This window comes from Falco naumanni, chromosome 10 (assembly GCF_017639655.2).
Source record: "Falco naumanni isolate bFalNau1 chromosome 10, bFalNau1.pat, whole genome shotgun sequence".
Taxonomy (NCBI): Eukaryota; Metazoa; Chordata; class Aves; order Falconiformes; family Falconidae; genus Falco; species Falco naumanni.
Window position 1 is genome coordinate 32369228 of NC_054063.1, and position 18221 is coordinate 32387448.

At 59.1% G+C, this 18221-nt stretch overlaps 1 protein-coding gene across 2 annotated transcripts in view; it reads right to left on the minus strand.

Annotated features, from left to right (window-relative positions):
* Positions 1–5961: 5961 nt before the first annotated feature.
* Positions 5962–18221, minus strand: part of SRC (SRC proto-oncogene, non-receptor tyrosine kinase) — a 30173-nt gene continuing 17913 nt past the window's right edge. Inside the window, exons 3-14 of one of the 2 annotated variants that reach the window (XM_040609072.1) lie at positions 17502–17751; positions 17152–17251; positions 16693–16710; positions 13214–13312; positions 12365–12468; positions 10511–10660; positions 10084–10239; positions 9741–9920; positions 9581–9657; positions 9065–9218; positions 8725–8856; positions 5962–8245 (exon numbers count right to left, since the gene is read on the minus strand). In XM_040609072.1, the coding sequence (XP_040465006.1) occupies positions 8037–8245; positions 8725–8856; positions 9065–9218; positions 9581–9657; positions 9741–9920; positions 10084–10239; positions 10511–10660; positions 12365–12468; positions 13214–13312; positions 16693–16710; positions 17152–17251; positions 17502–17742 (1620 nt within the window). In that variant the 5' untranslated portion in view covers positions 17743–17751 and the 3' untranslated portion in view covers positions 5962–8036. The remainder of the gene's footprint in view (positions 8246–8724; positions 8857–9064; positions 9219–9580; positions 9658–9740; positions 9921–10083; positions 10240–10510; positions 10661–12364; positions 12469–13213; positions 13313–16692; positions 16711–17151; positions 17252–17501; positions 17752–18221) is intronic. The other variant, XM_040609073.1, reaches the window with a different exon arrangement.

Genomic DNA, 18221 nt, shown 5'->3' on the forward strand with positions numbered 1-18221 from the left:
ATAGCTCCCAGTACTGACTCTTCTTAACGGTTCAACCTGACCGTGGGCAGACAGAACCATACTGGTGATTCCTAACCAGACTCATCTTGCAACCAGAAGTGACCTCCTGCGTTATGTGTATCTCTGCAGTTTCGTGACAGATTCCCCCTTTCCTTACTGCTTATGAAACTAAACCACAGAGCTGTGCCCTGAAAGCTGCTAATCCCCAGTGCTGGCAGGGTGTTATCTGATGGGCACCTACGCAGCGTAAGCCCGTCCCACGACACCGTGTCTTCCTGACCTGTCCTGCTGTGGGCAGAGACCAGGCTGCCAGAGCCATCCAGGGGAGATGTGGTTGTGGGAGATGTCCCCAGCTCCAGCCATGACCCCACGTAGTACTGGGGGGGAAGAAGGGGGCACATGCTGCAGCCGGACACAGGACTATGGGACACTGCAGCGCCCAGGAAGCATCTTGGAGGGTTAAAGGGGTGGGAGCTGTGCTGCCAGAGCTGAAACAGGCTTCCTCTACCCTTGCGCCACTGAAGCCCGAGTCCAAGTTGGAGAGGGTTCAGGACGTGTTAGTGTTTACATGTTTAAGAAAAGTGTTTGCCACGTCACTAAGAATAGATGTGACAGCTCTGTCACCACCTGTCATGCCTGGGGAAATCCCAGTAGCTGTCATATCAGCTACAGCACAGATAGGAGAGGGAAGGGCATCCCATTTGCAAGCTATAGCGAGACTTGTCTGCATGCTGAGCAACTTTTAAATTTAATTGAAGCTAACACAGTCACTTCTTTCAATTGCTAACTAGCCAAGTTGCACTTTATAGCAATTTAAATAAATCCTAGCCACCAAGCCAGACAGTCCTTTGGATAAGAGCAAGCCCTGGCTTTGTTCATGGGGTTCACGACAAACGCAGCTGCAGGCTTTCCCTTCTGCGAGAAAAAAGCACTTCAAAAGAGGAAGGGTGCCAGTGTAGCAACAGGAGAGATCTCGGCAGGCTGATGGGTAAGAAACCTCCTTTTTGCAGCCCTCCCACCCCAAATGTAGATAAAGAGCACTCTCTGATATGCACGCAGCCCGCACCAGTGCACAGTCTTACCCTCTTCAGGGCACTGAGATACCGTCTTCATTTTAAAGATAGAAAATTGAAGCAACTTCATCATGGTCAGACAGAAAGCCTCAGGCAGAGTGAGGAACCCAACCAGGTCTCACATCCCACGCTAATGCCCTGCTTGTCCTTCTCTATAAAGAGGCCACGAAAAACCAGCCTGCAACTGCAGAACAGGTCGAACCCGATGGCTTTTGAAAAGCATCACCCCAGCTTCCCTGCCTGCGCACCGCAAATTGGACGGAGCCCGTACAGACGCAGCACCTGTGCTCTCGGGTAGGCGTTTGCTGGCATCATGGCAGAAAGCTCCAAGATGTTTTGCCTGGTCTCATGGAGCTTCTCTGCCAGAAAGGCAGTGCGGTGGCTCTGTCCCCTGGTATCTGGGAGGCACCAAGGGGTCTCTGCATGGGGACCGCACTGGTGGGCAGTCACTCTCTGGGGGTTAAGCTACACAAGTGACTTAAAGCAGTGGGGTTTAAAACGTAACCACTGTGTTGTGCCAGGTCCTGCTGAGCCTGGACACTGCCCGCAAGGGCTTTGGCACAGAGCAAGTCTCACCACCTTGCTGTGTTATAAAGTGTCCATCTGCCTGGTGCTCCCTAGATATGAGGAGCAGGAGCCTTGAGCTGTCCCCCTTTTTTTTTTTTCCCCCCCATTTGAAGAAGAGATAATTTTCTTTTCTGGGTCGTGTAAGAGATCAGTGACACAGCAGGGTCAGGAAAGGGGAGGAAAAAAAATAAATCCCCAAAACTCAGGTTCAGATCCCTAAGAAGAGACGCAGCTTAGCTCAGGCAGTCCTTGGGCTTCTCACTGCAGCCTCGGGGTCTGGGGGCTTCTCACTCCCTTCCTCACCACTTGTCAGGGAGAGGCAGCAAGTGGGACACCACAAGGCTTCCCACAAAAACGGCTTGGCCGTGACTGCCAGGCTGGTGTGGCTTTCTGAACCCTAGATCTGCCAGACGTCCGTGTCGGTGCATCTCTTTCAGGGGCTGATGTTTGCAGTCGAGCTCCCCAGCACCACTCGGGGTGCAGGCTGGGAACCATGCTGCTCTCCCAGCGTCTGCCCCTCCATCCCCGGATCCTGCTGGGTGATTAGTGCCTCCTGCCTGGATACTGTCCCTGCATACCTTGAGTCAAGCCGGCAACGTGGCCTTATTAACTTAGCAGCAGATGGAGGAGCGGTTGATCCCATTGACGCGCCCTTTGGGCTGGAAGCACCCGCTGGCCGGCTCAGCCCAGAGGTGCCCGCAGCGCCGGGCTCCCAGCCTCGTCCCCTCGTGCTGTTACCCTGGGGCTGGTCCAGCCAAACCCCCCGAGCCAGGGAAGTCGCAAACATCTCTCAGAGCCACAGACAGCTCTGCCCTGCCAGTGCTCTTTGGCCTTGCCCGTCTCTTGCTCCTTGCACCGGAGTGGTTTCCTAGCCCTCGCCACCGTGGGAGCCGCCCGACGCTCAGGTAAGGACTTCAGTCCTTCTCACCAGAACCTGGGGACTGGCCCTTGGCAAGACGGTTCTGCTACTCCTTTGAGCAAAGGCAAATCCTCTGGTAGAAGGACAAGGGAGGACAGATGGCTCAGGTGCCGCCCAGACCTGATGACAAGTTAAGATGGGATGCGACCTGAGCGACAGAGACCTCAGGGGACAGAGGCAGGCTTTGCCCTCCGGGTCTTCACGTGCCAGCAGCCTCCCCCTCGCCCCTCGCTAGCAGCGGGCACAGCAGGGGCTATAGCGGCATGGCCAGCAAGACCCCAAAGCCTGGCACGGGGGCACAGCTCTGCTGTGAGCCAGCCCTTTAACCACCACCCCCCTGCTCCTGCCCCAAGAGACCTGCTGGGTCTGGGCTATGGGAGAGACCCCAGACCCACAGCACAGCCCAGGATTTGCTCTGGGGGATCCTCAGCACACGGAGCAGTTCAGGGCTGCCCCCTGCGTGCTCACAAGCATTAATCCTCAGGGAGCCTGGATCAAGAGCAGAGGCTTGATGCACTTTGGGGGTGCTACCACTGAGCTTTGGGGAAAGTGAGGGGCTTGTTCAGGCCAAACAACAACTCATCCTTGCCATTTTAGAAACCCCTTGCCAGCCCAAGCTGCCGAGCACAGGACCCCCAGCTCCTTGCCAGACCTGCTGTGGGGGTAGCCCCAGCCCCCACCCCCTAACATCCAAATCCTCTCCCAGGCTTACAGGGTGCAACACAAGCGCGAAGCAAACAGCAAGATTAAGTCCATTAAAGGGAGCACGCGGTGTAATCCCCAGACACATCTGTCCGGATCAGGCTGGTGTCGCCTGGCGGGGGCTCCCACTGGTCCACGCGCATCCTGGCGGCGATCCCCATTTCAGACCTCCTGCCCCAGCAAGCCTCTGCCCCTCCAGGCTAACATCACCCCCTTCACAGGGCTGGCCTCTGTTGAGAGGGGTATCACCAAGGCGGGGTGACTCCACGGCAAAACAGCCACTAAGCACGGCCAGGGTGGGCTGCAGGTACTGCCGACTGCCCCGACTGCCTTTTTAAGATGCCTCAGCTGCCACCAGGGCTGAAGACTGGACACAGAGCAACGGGAACAGCGAGAGGAGAACGCGAGCAATGCCATAGCCAGGGCTCAGAAGCACTGAATCCCCTCACCCCCAGGGCTCAGGCTGCTCTGCAGCACCCCGGCCACCCCACAGCACCCCTGCCTCCTCCTCAGCGCACCCTCCCCATGGCTGCCCCGCTCCCAGCAGCGATGCTGAAGGTGCAAAACCAAGGGCTGGAGGAGCCCAAACCCCGGCTCCACTCCCAGGGAGGACCTTGCCAGTCCACACTGCACCCAGACCAAGGGACTTGCCAGCCTGAGATAATCCCTCACTTAATTGCTTTAAAAAGAAACAAAACATGAAGCATTAAACATTTAAGGTGATAAGACCGAATCACTTACCAGCCCAAGGAGCCAGAGGCAGGGTGCTCTCAGAGGGCCTGCCCCCTGCAAGGCTGTGCTATATATATCAATTACTTAATTACCAAGTGGGGGATCCCAATCAGCACCCGCTAATTATCCTAAAAAAGCAGATAAGATTCTTGTCCTTGCTGATGAAGCAGGTCCTGCTGAAGGGAGGGCTGCCCCCCATCCCACCCCCTCAGCCTTGGGCTGGCAGCCCGCTCTCCTGCCTGCTGCTCTTGGGGCAGCTCTGCTGGCCCCAGCTTTGGCCAGATCAATGTGCACGCCAGGGTCACTGTGTCACTCGGTCCCGTGGGGCCATGCTCCCTGTCTGTGGGCAGGGACCCAGGTGTCCCAGCATGCAGAGGCTGGGAAGCACAGATGGGTGCAGCAGAGGAGTCCCTGGGGTCCCTCATGGCTAATGGCACGTGCCAGCAGCGTGTGCCACAGCCCTCTGCTCAGCACCAGCAGCTGCGGCTGGGATCCCAGCTCAGCTTGGGGCTTGTTGGCCTGATGCTGTGCCCACCATGGCAGTGCTCCCCCATGGGAGCAGTCTGGGCACCGGGTGGTTGCCCATCACCATCACCCGGCTGTCCCTGGCCTCAGAGCAGGGATGCAGTGGATGAGGTTCATCCTGCTGGAGCAAGCACTGCGACTGTGTGGGACCATGAGCCCACGTGGGGAGACAGGAATGGCTCTGACAGCACAGAAGTGGCACCAGATCCCAGAACACTGTCCAGAAACAGCATCTGAAGCACCAGGAGCCACACATGGGCATTGCACGTGCTCCAGGAACCACCAGCTCCTGTAACAGGGGTGCTAAGTCCTCTCACACACGAGCCACACTTTTTGTTTTTGTGAGGTCTGTTTGTATTTAATTATCAAATTGCAAAGTATTTACATCAACATTAGAGTTTCAAAGCCTCTCCACCCCCCACCACCCACAAAGCTGGACCTTTTCAGTATTTTTTCCAAAATTTTATTATTATCCAAAAAAAAAAAAAAAAGCTAAATATTTTACTTAGACACCAAAGAAGGCAGGTGAGGGTAGAGGGGAGCTGGGGAGAGAGACACAGATCCACATGTTCTCTGCATAGTTGGTTGGAGATCTTACAAAACAGTTTAAAAAAAATGCTAACAGCAGAGGAGAATAACTTGTAGGGCATTACTGACCCTGGGAAACCAAAGAGCATCCTTAGGTGGGGGCTCCCTTCTGGAGTTTATTGGCTTAAAAAATAAATTGGCAGACAACAACGGTGATGGAGGAGAGGCTCTCGATCCCCAGGGCCTCCAGGCGGTGCCAGCTGCAGCGGCAAGTCTGGAGATGCTGGGTCCCACCGAAACCGCTGCACCGACACACGGATGGACACACGGACATGCAGCCACACCAACCCTGCCCTGTGCAGCAGGGCTCCGCCGGGATTGCTCTCCTGTCCTCTGCCCCGAAACGTCCCCAGCCCATCTCCTTCATCAGAGCTTGCCAAAAGCCATGGGGAATTAAGCCACCCTGGGGTGTTCCTGCTCTGCTGCTTGCTGGAAAGAGCCAGAAAATGGAACTGCTGGGTTAAGCCCATTCCCGTCCTGCTGCGCTCATGCAAGACCCTGTATGTGCTGCAGACAACCAAACCTCAACATGTGCGCGTGCCTTCTCTCTCCCCAGCTTTCAGATCAAACCTGGCTTCTGCACGTTACAGTTCTAAGGGGTTTCTCCCGGGGATGGGGATTTTGTGTAATTTAGGCAGAGCTATGGCACAGGCCACCCCCTGGACCGGCGGCTGTGGGATGGGGCTCCTCGAGCAGTGCTGATGGGGACGCGGCAGCCACCTGTCCCAGGCATGCAAACATGGGAAGACCCAGAACGTCAAGGTTTGGAGAATCCCTGCCCAAACACAGAAATGCAGGCACAGCAAATCTGCTAGGAAAGGCGGCGGGAAAGGCTCCAAGTCCCAAAATGCTTAAAAAAAAACCAAACCACCATTAAACCAGTTGCTGTTCTCCAAGCCAGCAGGATCTCTCCATACTGCTCAAGAAGCCATTCTGGCTGATTTTCAAGGTTTTACTCGTTAAAAACAAACCACTAACCAACCAAGCCAGCACTTGGTTCCTAAGGAAGCAGCTGGGGACCGATGGGAGCGAGCGGGAGGCAGCAGTGTGCCCAGGTTCTGCTCCAGCAGAGGTTTGGGGAGGGAGTTTTGGCTGCTCCCCTGCCCACGCTTGCCTCCCACCTGGCTTTCATGGGACACCAGCACTGTGGTGGGAGCTGGTGAGGGGTGATTGGGGTCTACTGCCTGCAAGGAGGCTGTTCTGGAGGGAAACCCCATCCCACAAGTGATGGGGAGGCAAAAAATCCCACCACCTGAGGACTGACGGATGGGTGAAGCCACTGGCTCCCCTCTCCAGGTCCTTCCTACCAGTGCATGCCAGCACCCCTGCCCCACAGCACCCCTGCCCTGCAGCATCCCCTCAAGCCCCCATCCCACCCCTGGTCCAGGAGAGCATCCGAAGAGCCCCCAGGTCTTTTGGAGCGAGGGTGCCTGGGACCCGAGAGGTGAGGGAGCAAAGCCCCATGAGCCACCAGGGCGAAGGGTTTCCAGCTGGGTACAGCCACAGGAGGGGGAAAAAAACCAACACATGCAACAAAGTCAACGTTTTGGAGGGTGCGGGAACCACCCAAGGGCTATGTACAAGCAGGTGCTGGGTGGGGGAGCACAGGCGCTGGGTGCCCCCCCGCTGGCCCTGGGGTTCAGCCCCACAGGAGGTGTGTGGGGGCAAAACTGGGCACGGCTGGTCACCCACCACCGAAACACAGCTGAGACCTTTGAGAGCAAGCAGGCGGGAGATGAGGATGCAGATGTCTCCCGTGTGGCACAGCACTTCCCAGGACTCTCTTCCAGGGTGGTGGCCCATGGCTGGGGATGCTTCCAGTGCGTGGGGACTGCAGCCCAGCAGCTGAGATGCAAGAGGTGGAGGGAAGGCAGCTAAAAATGTACCAGGTGGACAGAAGCATCTGTGAAAGATAACTGTTTCCCCCAAAATGCTCCCACACCCTGAACAGCCACATGTGCCATGCACCCATGCCCCATGGTGGCACCTTATTTGGTAGAAGGGCCAGCTTTGGGGACTCTGCCAGTGGCAGAGCTGGCAGCAGAGCTGGGGAGGGTGGCTGGGTGGGCTGTGGTGCACTTCCCAGGGGGCTGGCTGGAAGACCAGGAATGCCTGGTGGAAGCGCAGCCGGGGTGGCCGGGCTGGCTCAGGCAGGGTGAGGGCTCTGCCAGCATCCCTCCAGGTGATGCTCCCAGCAGAGATGAGGTGGGTCCCTTGGGGGAAGAGATGTAGCTGGAAGATTCAAACGTGCACCCGGGTGCTCCCATGGCATGGTGTCAGTCACCGGAGTCATGAGCAGCCACATGTCATCTCTCCGTGCCTGCTACCCAGCGAGGCTGAAGCATGCCTGAGGAGGGGGGACCACCAGGCAGGTTCCACTGCCACCAGCACTGCCCTGGCACATCACCCCATCCCCACCAGGCAGGGATTGTGCCTTCCCCATGGTGAAACATCTCTGCCAGTGCCCTCGGGAGAACTGGAGCCAAGGGGGATGGGGGGGGGGGGGGGCAAAGGGGCAGGGAAACTTGTGCTGATTTAGAAAGGGTGTGCAGGAGACTGGGGCTGGGTGTCCGAAGTGGGGTGATGCTGTCCCCCAATTCCTCTGGGATCACCCCAGAGCTGCTGTGGGGGGAAAAGGTCTCCTGAAAGTCAAGTCTCTCGGCAGGAGATGCCCCGCTCACCCTCCCAAGCTGGCTCCGCCGGCGCCCACAGGCTCCTCTCGCCAGCGGGATGGTGCCGCTTTGTCAAACGTGGGCCAGAAGTCTTAATGAGCGATGGGAGGACCCAGCACCTCCCCTGGCCGCATCTGGAGATGATGCCCCATCCTGCTCTGGGGCTGCTCCACAAAAAAATGGCCCCTTGGCGGGGAGGCCAGCCTTCAGTGCCCTGCGGCGAGGAGGGCAGCGTCCCTGGTGCCAGGAGCTCCGGGTCTATAGGTTCTCGCCAGGCTGGTACTGGGGCTCTGTCGAGGTGAAGTAGTCCTCCAGGAAAGCCTGCAGGTACTCGAAGGTGGGTCGCTCCTCTGGGTCCTTCCTCCAGCACTGGCACATGAGGTCGTGCAGGGACTCGGGGCACTCGGGCGGGCAGGGCATGCGGTACCCTCGCTCCACCTGGTCCAGCACCTCCCGGTTCACCATCCCTGCGTGCGGCCAGGGGAGACATTGCATCGATTTAGAACCAGGCCAGACCCTGCACCACGCCTTTCCCAGAGGAGACAGTGGGCATCGTGCTGAGATGAGCCTTATGAGCAACCCCTTTGACCCAGGGAGAGAGGGAACCCCCAGCCCAAGAGCACTCGTGCCTGCCAGCTTGTCACCTTGCTCAGACTAGAGCAGAGCAGAGCTTGGGCTAGAGTGGGACAGGCTGGCTGTGACCCCGCATCCCGGATGGGCTCTGCTCAGCCTCCCCAGCAGGGCAGGATCCGACCCAGGCAGGGGCAGCTCACCCCCACACCTGCTCTCCCTGTCCAACCTGCAGGAGAAACTTTGCATCAGTTTGCTCCTCTGCAAAGCTGGCTCTGGGGCTGCGGAGTGCCAGGGGCAAGCGCTGGGCACAGGCAGCTGGGGTGGGGGCACCACAATGGGGACGGGGCTTCTGCCGGCGGGTGCCAGCCCTCACCTGGGTACGGCACTCTGCCCTTGGTGGTCAGCTCGGTCAAGAGGATGCCAAAGGACCAGACGTCCGACTTGATGGTAAACCTGCCGTACAGAGCAGCTTCGGGAGCCGTCCACTTGATGGGGAACTTCGCGCCTGGATGGAGAGGCAGGGTGAGGGGCTGCTCCCAGCCCCGCGGTGCCCGGGGGTGCCCGAGGCTGTGAGTGCCTCTGGGACCCCGGTGCAACCAGCGCCAGCTTGAGATGCAACGCACACCCCTGGGGACCAGGGACCGGTGGCTGTTGCTCTGGTGCCACCCGCCTGGGCACGGTGCCGGCAGCCCCGGCGAGCCCCAGGCACGCACCTTGCCGAGCGGTGTACTCGTTGTCCTCGATGAGGCGCGCCAAGCCGAAGTCAGCCACTTTGCACACCAGGTTCTCCCCCACGAGGATGTTGGCCGCCCGGAGGTCCCGGTGGACGTAGTTCATCCTCTCCACGTAGGCCATGCCAGATGCGATCTGTGGGGACAGGCACATGGGGTATGGAGGCTGGTGGGGTGACACGAGGGTCCCTGGGGAGCGCCTGGCAGCGCCGAGGGGAACAGCTCTGCAGCGGGACCCACCCGGGGTGTGGGAACAGGTTGCAGGAAACCCCACACGGGCACAGGTTTGCCGGCCAGGGAGTGCCGGCAGCAACGGGAACGGGCAAAATGATGGTCCCCGACTGTAACCGGAGCACCCAGGGGGGATGGTGGCACCCACTGGACTGCAGCTGCAGGGCACCCACCAGGCGACAGGTGCTAGCCAGGACAGTGTGAGGTGCTCAGGCAGCCAGCACCCTGGGCAGGGGATGCCGGAGGCCCAGGGATGCACAAACCCACCTGAGCTGCCATATCCACGAGCTGGGGCAGCCGCAGGTACTTGCCCATCTCGCCCTTCAAGAAGTCCAGGAGGCTCCCTGCGAGGAAGACCATGGTCACCGCAGTCCAGAGGAGCAGAGCCCCTTGGCTGCCCGTCCCCCGGCATCGCTCCCACGCTCACCCTTGCTCATGTACTCGGTGACAATGTAAATGGGCTCCTCTGAAACCACGGCGTAGAGCTGAACCAGCTTCTCATGCCGGAGCTTCTTCATGACCTGGGCTTCCTGCAGGAAGGCCTCCGGGGACATGGTGCCAGGCTTCAGGGTCTTGATGGCCACCCGGGTGGTGCCGTTCCAGGTCCCTACAGCATAGGACACGCTACTCAGGACACATTTATGGGGTTGGGGGGCCATGTCCTGTGCCTGCTCCCCCACCCCCCTGCAGGCTCCGGGCACCTGCAGATGGCTGGGCAGAGGATGCAGGTGGTGACACAGGGGGGACAGCAGGGTGGGAATGGTCCTTACCCATCCACACTTCTCCGAAGCAGCCCTGTCCCAGCTTGACCTCCAGCCGCAGCGATTCCCGGGGGATTTCCCAGGCATCCTTGGCAAGGCCTTGGGTCTGGGGCTTGGACGTGGGGCACACATTGGTGAGGCGGTGGCACAAGCCGTCAGCGTGTTCTAGCACAGGAGGGGACAACACCAGGGTGACACTTGGGCACTTAGGCACACGACGCCTTTACACCACATCTTCCCTGCAAAACACCTCGGGAACCTGCACCCACACCCTCCCCCTCCTCCCTAAAACAAGTTTTTCACCAGGTCCCCCCCAACTGCTTTGGGGTCCCCCAGCCCCATACTGACTTCCCAGCAGTACCCGTCCTGTGGCGAGGGCAGGCACAGCACGCAGGGTGCCACCCAGACCCCAAGGGGACCCCAAGCAGCTACCCACTGGAGTAATAGGCCACCAGCTGCTGCAGGCTGTTGAACTGGGTGCGGGAGGTGATGTAGAAGCCACCACTGTCCAGCTTGCGGATCTTGTAGTGCTTCACATTGAGCCCCTTGGCGTTGTCGAAGTCGGAGACGGAGAGGCAGTAGGCACCTGCGGGCAGGACCGAGCGGTTGAAGGGGGAGATGCACCACGGATGGGTGCTCCCCATGGGGTCCTGCTGATGGGTGGGCACAAGGAAGCAGGGCTAAGCATGCAGGCTGCTGCTATCACCCGAAAGCAGAGGGTGGGGAGCAGCTCCTAGCTGCACGAGCTGGCAACTCGTGCCCGGGAGGGATGCACGTACCCCCAGCTACAGCCACGCCATGGAATCACAACTGCCAGCAGCCCCCGCTTGCACGGCAGCTCTGCCAAGCCTTGCCACCAGCCGGGCTGGCACTGCAGAAGGAGGTGGCTGTCGGGTCAGTCATCTGGGTATGGGTGATCCCCGCGGCTCCTCCAGCCCCAGCAGCCAAGAGCCTGCTCAGCATCCCCATGGGATGTGCTAACAAGGAGCACCACCCTCTCCAGCCCTGCCAGGTCCTTCCCTCCAGCAACATGCAGCACCCAGCACCGCTGTCGCTCCCTCCGCAGCCAACGCTGCTCTTGGCTGGCACGCACAGGGGCTGTCACGACTCGGGAGCCAGCACAGCAGAGGGGGGACTGTGGCGCCCAGGCTGGCACTGAAGAAGGGAACCCACTGGGTTTGGGGGGGCCCAGCAGGTGGGAGGGCAAGGAGCCCCCAGAACACAGGGATGAACATGGCTCTGATGGCAAAGAGGGGACACCAACAGGAGGGGGGAGCACTGGATGGGAGGCAGGCTGGGGGGAGCTGCTGACCCATAGCCCCAGCATCTTAGCATCTCAGAGGGGAGCCAAGGCGCTGGGGGGCCCTGTTCCTTCCTCCACAAATCCCACTGTGGGCATGGCTTCAGAAGCTTGTCTCTGCTCTGTCCCTACGAGAGCAACACACTGCTGCTGGGGCCACATATAACAGAAAGGAAGATTTATGCCACGGCTTGAATGAGCTGTTTCCACCAGAATAAAACAAATAGTGGCAAGTTCAAGGCATCAAACCAGAAAGAAACATCAAGGAGCTTTTCCCAAAGGTGCATTTGGAGCCAAACTAAACCACATTTCCAGGTAAGAAACAGCATCCTCAGGCAGCCAAACCATGAAGATAACAACTCACACTTTCGGGAGGCACAAAACAAGTATAAAGACTTGTTAGACTTGAAAGAAAGACCTAAAGATTCATCACTACCTCTGCCTGGTTGCCCAGGAAGCACATGTTCAAGATTCTGACACTATGCAAGGACCAGGAAAAAACTAAAAAACATCTACTTGGGGGTGTAAAAATACAAAAAAACGGGAAAAAAGAGCATCCTGCCTGGTGGTCCTGCCAGAACTGGTGAATCACCCGCCTCCCACCCTGCCATAAACTGAACCAGCTCTTGGAAGGGCATCGCAGCGGCGGAGAGAAGCAGCCGCATCCCTCCAGCCCTGCAGGCTCGGTGCTATCACAGTGCGTCCGACACAGAAATGTCACCGGTGATTTAACGGGTGCGTCAGCACCTGCTCCCTGGGGACGGGCACCGGCAGGGAGATGCCAGGAGGCTGCCCGTGCGGAGGGGCATCGCTCAGTCACCCTGAACACTGGCGCCTGCCTACAACTCTTCCCCTTCTCCCTCCCAGTGCGCCTAAGCCAGGGGAACTGGGGCTGCACAGACTGACCCAGGGGACCTGGGTCCCCCCGTGGATGCCCACCCACCCCCCGGACAGGGGCTCCCCCAGGCTGCCCCCCCCAGCCCCATTCACCTTTCGTGGTCTCGCTCTCCCGGACCAGGAAGGTCCCTCGGGGGTTTTCGGGGTTGAGCAGCAGCCGCTCGGATTCCCGGCGAGTGATCTTCCCGAAGTACCACCTGCAGGAGCAAGGCAGCGGCTCAGCGCCCGGCACTCGCCCACCCCCTCCGCTGCCTGTCCAAGCAGCGGGCTCAGCCCTGCCCTCTCCCCCCAGGTTTTGGAGCCCACGGGCTGCATCCTGGGGCTCGGGCACCTCGGGGTGCACCCTGCCCCCATACAGCCAGGGCTGGGCATCGCCCAGGGAGCAACCCTGCACCACAGACCACGAGATGCCTTCACCCCAAAAGCCTCCTCAGATGAGGGGCTCTGGGGACCCCTCAAGCTCTTGCTGGGGGGGGTTGCCAGGCTGCTGGCTGGGGATGGACTACAGGGATGCAGCTGGCACCTCCTGCTCTGGGACTTATGGCCGGCTTCGCCCCTGTCTGCTCTCCCCTGTGACGGTCACCTCCGTGCTCAGCCTGATCCGCACAGGTGGAGCCGGCAGCACCCTCACGCACGGGTGCGTGTCCATGCGGAAATGTAAAAACCAGACTCGGGTAATGCAAAAACCAGCACCAGGTCCGCCGTGGCCCCTGCTGCGCCACCTCTCACCCCTCCACCGCACAAGCACACCGCACCTCCGCACTTCACGTGCCTTAATGAAAGGCTGGGAAACGTTTAAGGGGTTTGCAAATCCGAAGGGGAAAAATAACAGAAAATAAAAACCCGGAGGCCTTTGCCCAGGAGTGGGGCAGGGGGAAGGAGGAGCGCTCAGAGTGTGTTTGCTATCCCTTGGCTTTAAACTGTCTAAAAGATGGCAATTACTCTTCAGCCTGGATGGAGTCTGAGGGCGCGACATAGTTACTGGGGATGTAGCCCGTCTGTCCTGTAGTGAGGGAATGAGCCAGCCACCAGTCACCTTCCCTGCAAGAGAACCAAAACACACTCAGTCTGAAGCCAGGAGCCCCCCGGCTGGCCCCTCTCCTGCCCGCAGGCACCGGGGCCGGTGGGGGGCAAGCCAGCGCAGAGCCCCGCCAGGAAGGGGTGCAGCCCCCACAGCCCCCAGCCCTGCAGCCGGACCCCGGCCAGGAGGGCTCCTGCTGCCAGCCCCTGCCCATCCGCATACGGGATGCTTGACTTAAATCGGGCAGGGCAGCCAGCGAGCCAAAATACCTTCGGAGCCACCTGAATGCCAGCGGGGTCTGGCTGCAGGGTGAGGGGCATTGGGGATCCAAGGCAGCAGGGCAGCAGGGAGCAACAGCCGCAGGCGAGGGAGGGGGAATGAGGAAAAGCAACAGAATGATGGCAGTGCTTAAAAAAAAGTGCCAGGAAACCCCAGGAGTTTGTTAAACACAGGCTGCAGAAAAGCAACAGGATGGGGCTGAGGTTTAAGTGGTGGGGGTGAGACCTGCCCCACTGCAATGCCCGGCCTGGAGGCAGCGGGCTCCATCCAGCTTGGGTGCTCTGCCTGCAGCCCCGGGCTGGGCACCCTGCAGCCCTGACCGTGAGCTTCCCCACTGCCCCAGCACGGGCTGTGCCTGCGGGAGCCCCAGTGCCACCCCAAAAACCCAGGGCTGACCCGCCATCCCTCCTGCCCCCGGCGTGGTGGCCCCAGGCACGTCCCCGGGAGCTGGCAGGGAGCAGGCGCCTTCCCACTGCACGGGATGGGGCAGGAAAGGACAATAAAGAGAGAACAACAGGACGGCAGGAGGTGGCTTCCCCTTCCCTGCAGACAGCAGGGCTTCCTCCCACCACCTGCATCTTCTCGCCCATCAAATGATGACGGAGTCACCTAAATTATCCTGACCACGAGGGAGACGAGGCTATGGGAAAACTAGATTCGTGGGAACAGCACCACAAGGATGCAAGAACTTGGCAGGACAACTCCAGAAACACTTTACAGAAAAACCTTAATAACCTCAATCACCACTAAAAGACTCATCAGACCACATCCAGACCCATCCCCGACCCCTGCAGACATGTAAACCTCCATCCTTGCTCCAGACACACCAGCAGCTTGGGACTTTTGCTTGTCCCAGTTAAACCAGCGATGCTTTGAAGCAGACGGGAGAAGCCAGACGTGGCCCCTGGCTCCCCACAATGGTGTCAGCGGGGCCGGGGAAAGCAGGGACCCTCCGGGCATCTCCTCCCACCCAGTGAGCTGGGCTCTGCCACCAGCCCGGAGCTTGTCCCCAGCCTCACAGCAGCTCCCCAGCCTCACAGCAGCCCCAGCTGGTATTTTAGCTTCTCCTGGCCCCAGCGCATCTCGTGGCAGGTAGCTTGGGCTCCCCAGCTGGAGCTGCTGCTCCAGCCACCTTTACTAAGGTGGCTCCAAAGAGGACAGGAGGCTGGTCGGGCTCCTTTCCCACAGGACTGGAGAAAACATCTGCTTGAGAAATGCCCAGCTTTTGACTTGTGGCTTTATTCCAGCTTGGGCTGCAAGGCTGCAAGCTGGGAATTCAGCAAAAACAAACTATTCCAAAAATGTCTCGGTGGGGAAAAAATAATAATAATCATCATCATCAAAACAAAGCATTTCAACAATTCCCTATACAATCTTACCCAAAATACCCCACCACATCCCCGCTGGCAGCCAGCTGGATGGGAGGAGATCTCCTCCCGCTGGAAAGAGTACCATGAGAGCCTTTCTGCACTGGGGTGGATGGATTTGGCCTGTCCCGGAGGCTGAGGGTCACCGCAGACAGCCTGGGCTTTGCTGGGACACAGGAGCAGGGAGATGAGCAACGTGGAGGCTGCTCCTCTCGCCCTGCACAATCCCAGCCCCATCAGAGCAGCCAAAACCCACAGGCACCCCGCAAAGCTGCTGGTGGCCGGTTGTCCCCGTGGCCATGGGCTCTGCTGTGCCCATGACCTGCCAGCCCTTCCCGGGCTGACCCCAAGCACCCTCCCCACAGCTCCAGGGCACCCACCATGCCCTGGCGGGAGCCCAGAGGAAGGGAACATCGCATGCCTGCCTTTTGCTGTCCCTGAAGTGCAGCAGCCCAAGCTGCTCCTGGACCGTCTGAGCATCTCTGGGCACTCAGCAGGAAGATTTACTGCCCCGAGCACTGCACAAACCGCACAGCTTTCTCCACTGGCTCTCCCCCTGTGGACATGCCACCCACGTAGCCACAGCAGACACCAGAAAGTGGGCAGCTAGACCCTGCACCTTCCACCGATGGGCTGCATCGCCAAAACAAAGCCTTTTTGCTCCCCAGGATGTTGCAGAGCCCATCACACCCCGACCTTTCCCTCTGACGGAGCCTTTGACAAACAGCAGCAGAGGAAAAAAAGTATGGAAATCCCAGAAGTGATACAAGTGCTATAAAGAAAAAACCCTCACACAGGGGCCCAACCTAGACCCCCAGCGGGCTGAGCTCACTTTGTAACAGCCCAAACTAGAACCCAAGCCTGCGGCTAGTATGCTGCTGAGGCTGTGAAAGCAAGAAGCACCAAAACCCCCAAATTCAGTCGTGCCCTGTGGTGTTGAAGCCCTGCACATCCTAGACTTCATGGATTAAATGAATCACAATTAATAAACAGCGTTGGAACAAAGAGAACAAGGATCAGACTGAAAACACGTCTGTGCAACACTGCCCAGCCATTGCAAGAGAAATATCACCCCTGGGATGTTCCCTTGTCTTCCCACCCTTTGGCTCTGCAAAGCTGTTTTGGGTGCCAGGTGGGAAGGCAGCAGTGGGGGAACCAGCAGGAGCTGCAGACCTGAGGGATCCCCATGGCTGGGGACACGCCAGCCAGGCTCCAGACCGTGTATGCCATGTGTCAGGACAGACTGTACGTGGGTTTAATACAGGATCACGTTTAGGAGCATCTTCCAGCTGGTCATACTACCCTGCTCTATGCAGCAAGTGATGGGTGTGTGGCTACGACCAGGATGGAGAGCAAACAAGTGGGAGCCAGACCGCTAAGGCAGTGCTTGAGTCTCTGAGCCACTCACAAAAAATGAAAGTAAAATTATAAAATGCAAAAATAAAAGCCAAAAAGGCCAGGAGTGAGCAGAGAAAAGGGACTGCAGGGGTGCTGGGTGCAGACAAGGGAAGCGGGCCAGGTTCAGAGCTCGTGGGTGCAGACACAGCTCTGGGTGGAGCAGCTCCCCGGCATGGGAAAGGGCTCCCAGCTCTGCCCGGGTTGCTCAGGGATGACAAACACAACTGACCACAAAACCATCGGGCATCCATCTCCCAGCCCCGCTCCGTCCAACTTTGCCCTAATGTGGGCAGCAGACAGGCTTATATCATTTAAGAGCTTTAACAATAATAATAGTAATAATCTGCAATACACACCTGACATCCACCTTTCTCCTAAACGACAGCATGGCACAGAGGGGAGAAAAAAAAGAGTCAAGAGAGAAGCTGAGATCAGAGACATCGCGCAAGCACAGGGAAAGCACCTGTGGCAATATCCAGGCAAACGAGGGCGCTGAGCACTGATGGGGACAGGGCACCAGCAGGGATGTGGCCCGGCACTGGAGGGCAGGGACTGGCCAGCAAGCAGCGGAGATGGCTTGGTGACAAGGCTGCAAGGCAGCGGTGACCAGCAGCAGGGCCAGGAGGACAAATGATTGCCTCCAGCACCAGTGTCCTTGGACAAGTCACTGCATCCGTGAGTTTTGGGCACCCCTCTCTGAGCACCCATCCCTGGGGACAGCCAGCCCTGCTGGGGCTGGGCTCACAGGCTCCGCAGGAGGGACAAAGGTGGCAGCTCACCCAGGTGGGCTTGGCTGCAGGGACAGGGACACTCACGTGTTGTTGACGATTTGCAGGCGCTCTCCTTTCTTGAAGGACAAGTCTGTTTCGGTCCGGGACTCGTAGTCGTAGAGGGCCACGAAGGTGGTGACTCCACCTGCAACAGAGAGCACTCAGGACAGGCGCAGCCACCAGCACTGCCATGGCATGGCACTGGGTGCCCCTTGTTGGGGACCCTCCCGTCCCATCGCCCTCCCGCCAGCTGATAAGACACAGATCTCCTCCCCCTCCAGCTCAGAGTCCCTCAAAAACAGGAGACCCCATCACCACAAGCAAAAGCTGGAACCAAACCCACAGAGACCCAAGTGAGCCCCTTCCCACCCCACCAAGCCCCAGCCCACACCGACCGGCCAGTGCCCCGGCACGCTGCGGCGAGGTGACCGTGTCGGAGGTGTTGAAGCCTCCAAAGAGTTTGGACTCAGCGGCCATGGTCCCGAAGGAGCGGCTGGGGGTGCGATGGGCATCAGGAGCGGCTGCCTTGCTGGGTGTCTGCGAGGCCGGGTAGCCCCCGTGGTGGGTGTTGTCGGTGGGCTCCAGGCTGCGCCGGCGCTGGCTGGGGTCTTTGGGCTTGCTCTTGCTGCTCCCCATGGTCCCGGGCTGCCAGAGACAGACAGACATGCAGAAAGCCTCTATTATTGTTAGTATTACTATTATTATTATTAAGAAGTTGCTTCCCAGAGCTTGTGCGACAGATGTCTGCCCACTAGGAAATAAAACAACCTCTGGAGTCTGTTCAAGCATCAGCTGCTGGAAGGTCTGGCCATCCTGCCCTTGCCCTGGGATAGCATCGCCCCTCATTAACGCTAAGCCACCTCCCGCATGGCCGCAGCAGCCAGCAGAACGCCGGGAGCTGAGCTGCCAGGCATGCTTTGGGAGCAGAGGGAAGCAAGCTTAGCTGTGGGAGTGCAGAATGAGGATGCTGAGCACCGAGCCTGGACCGGTGCTGGGAGCGTGGCTGCTCTGGGGCCAGGCGTCCACTGTGGGATGTAGCTCAGTACCCCATACTGCCACGTTTCTCCTACGTGAGGGTTTCTGCCAGGGCACGGACAGGAGAAGGCAAGACCCAG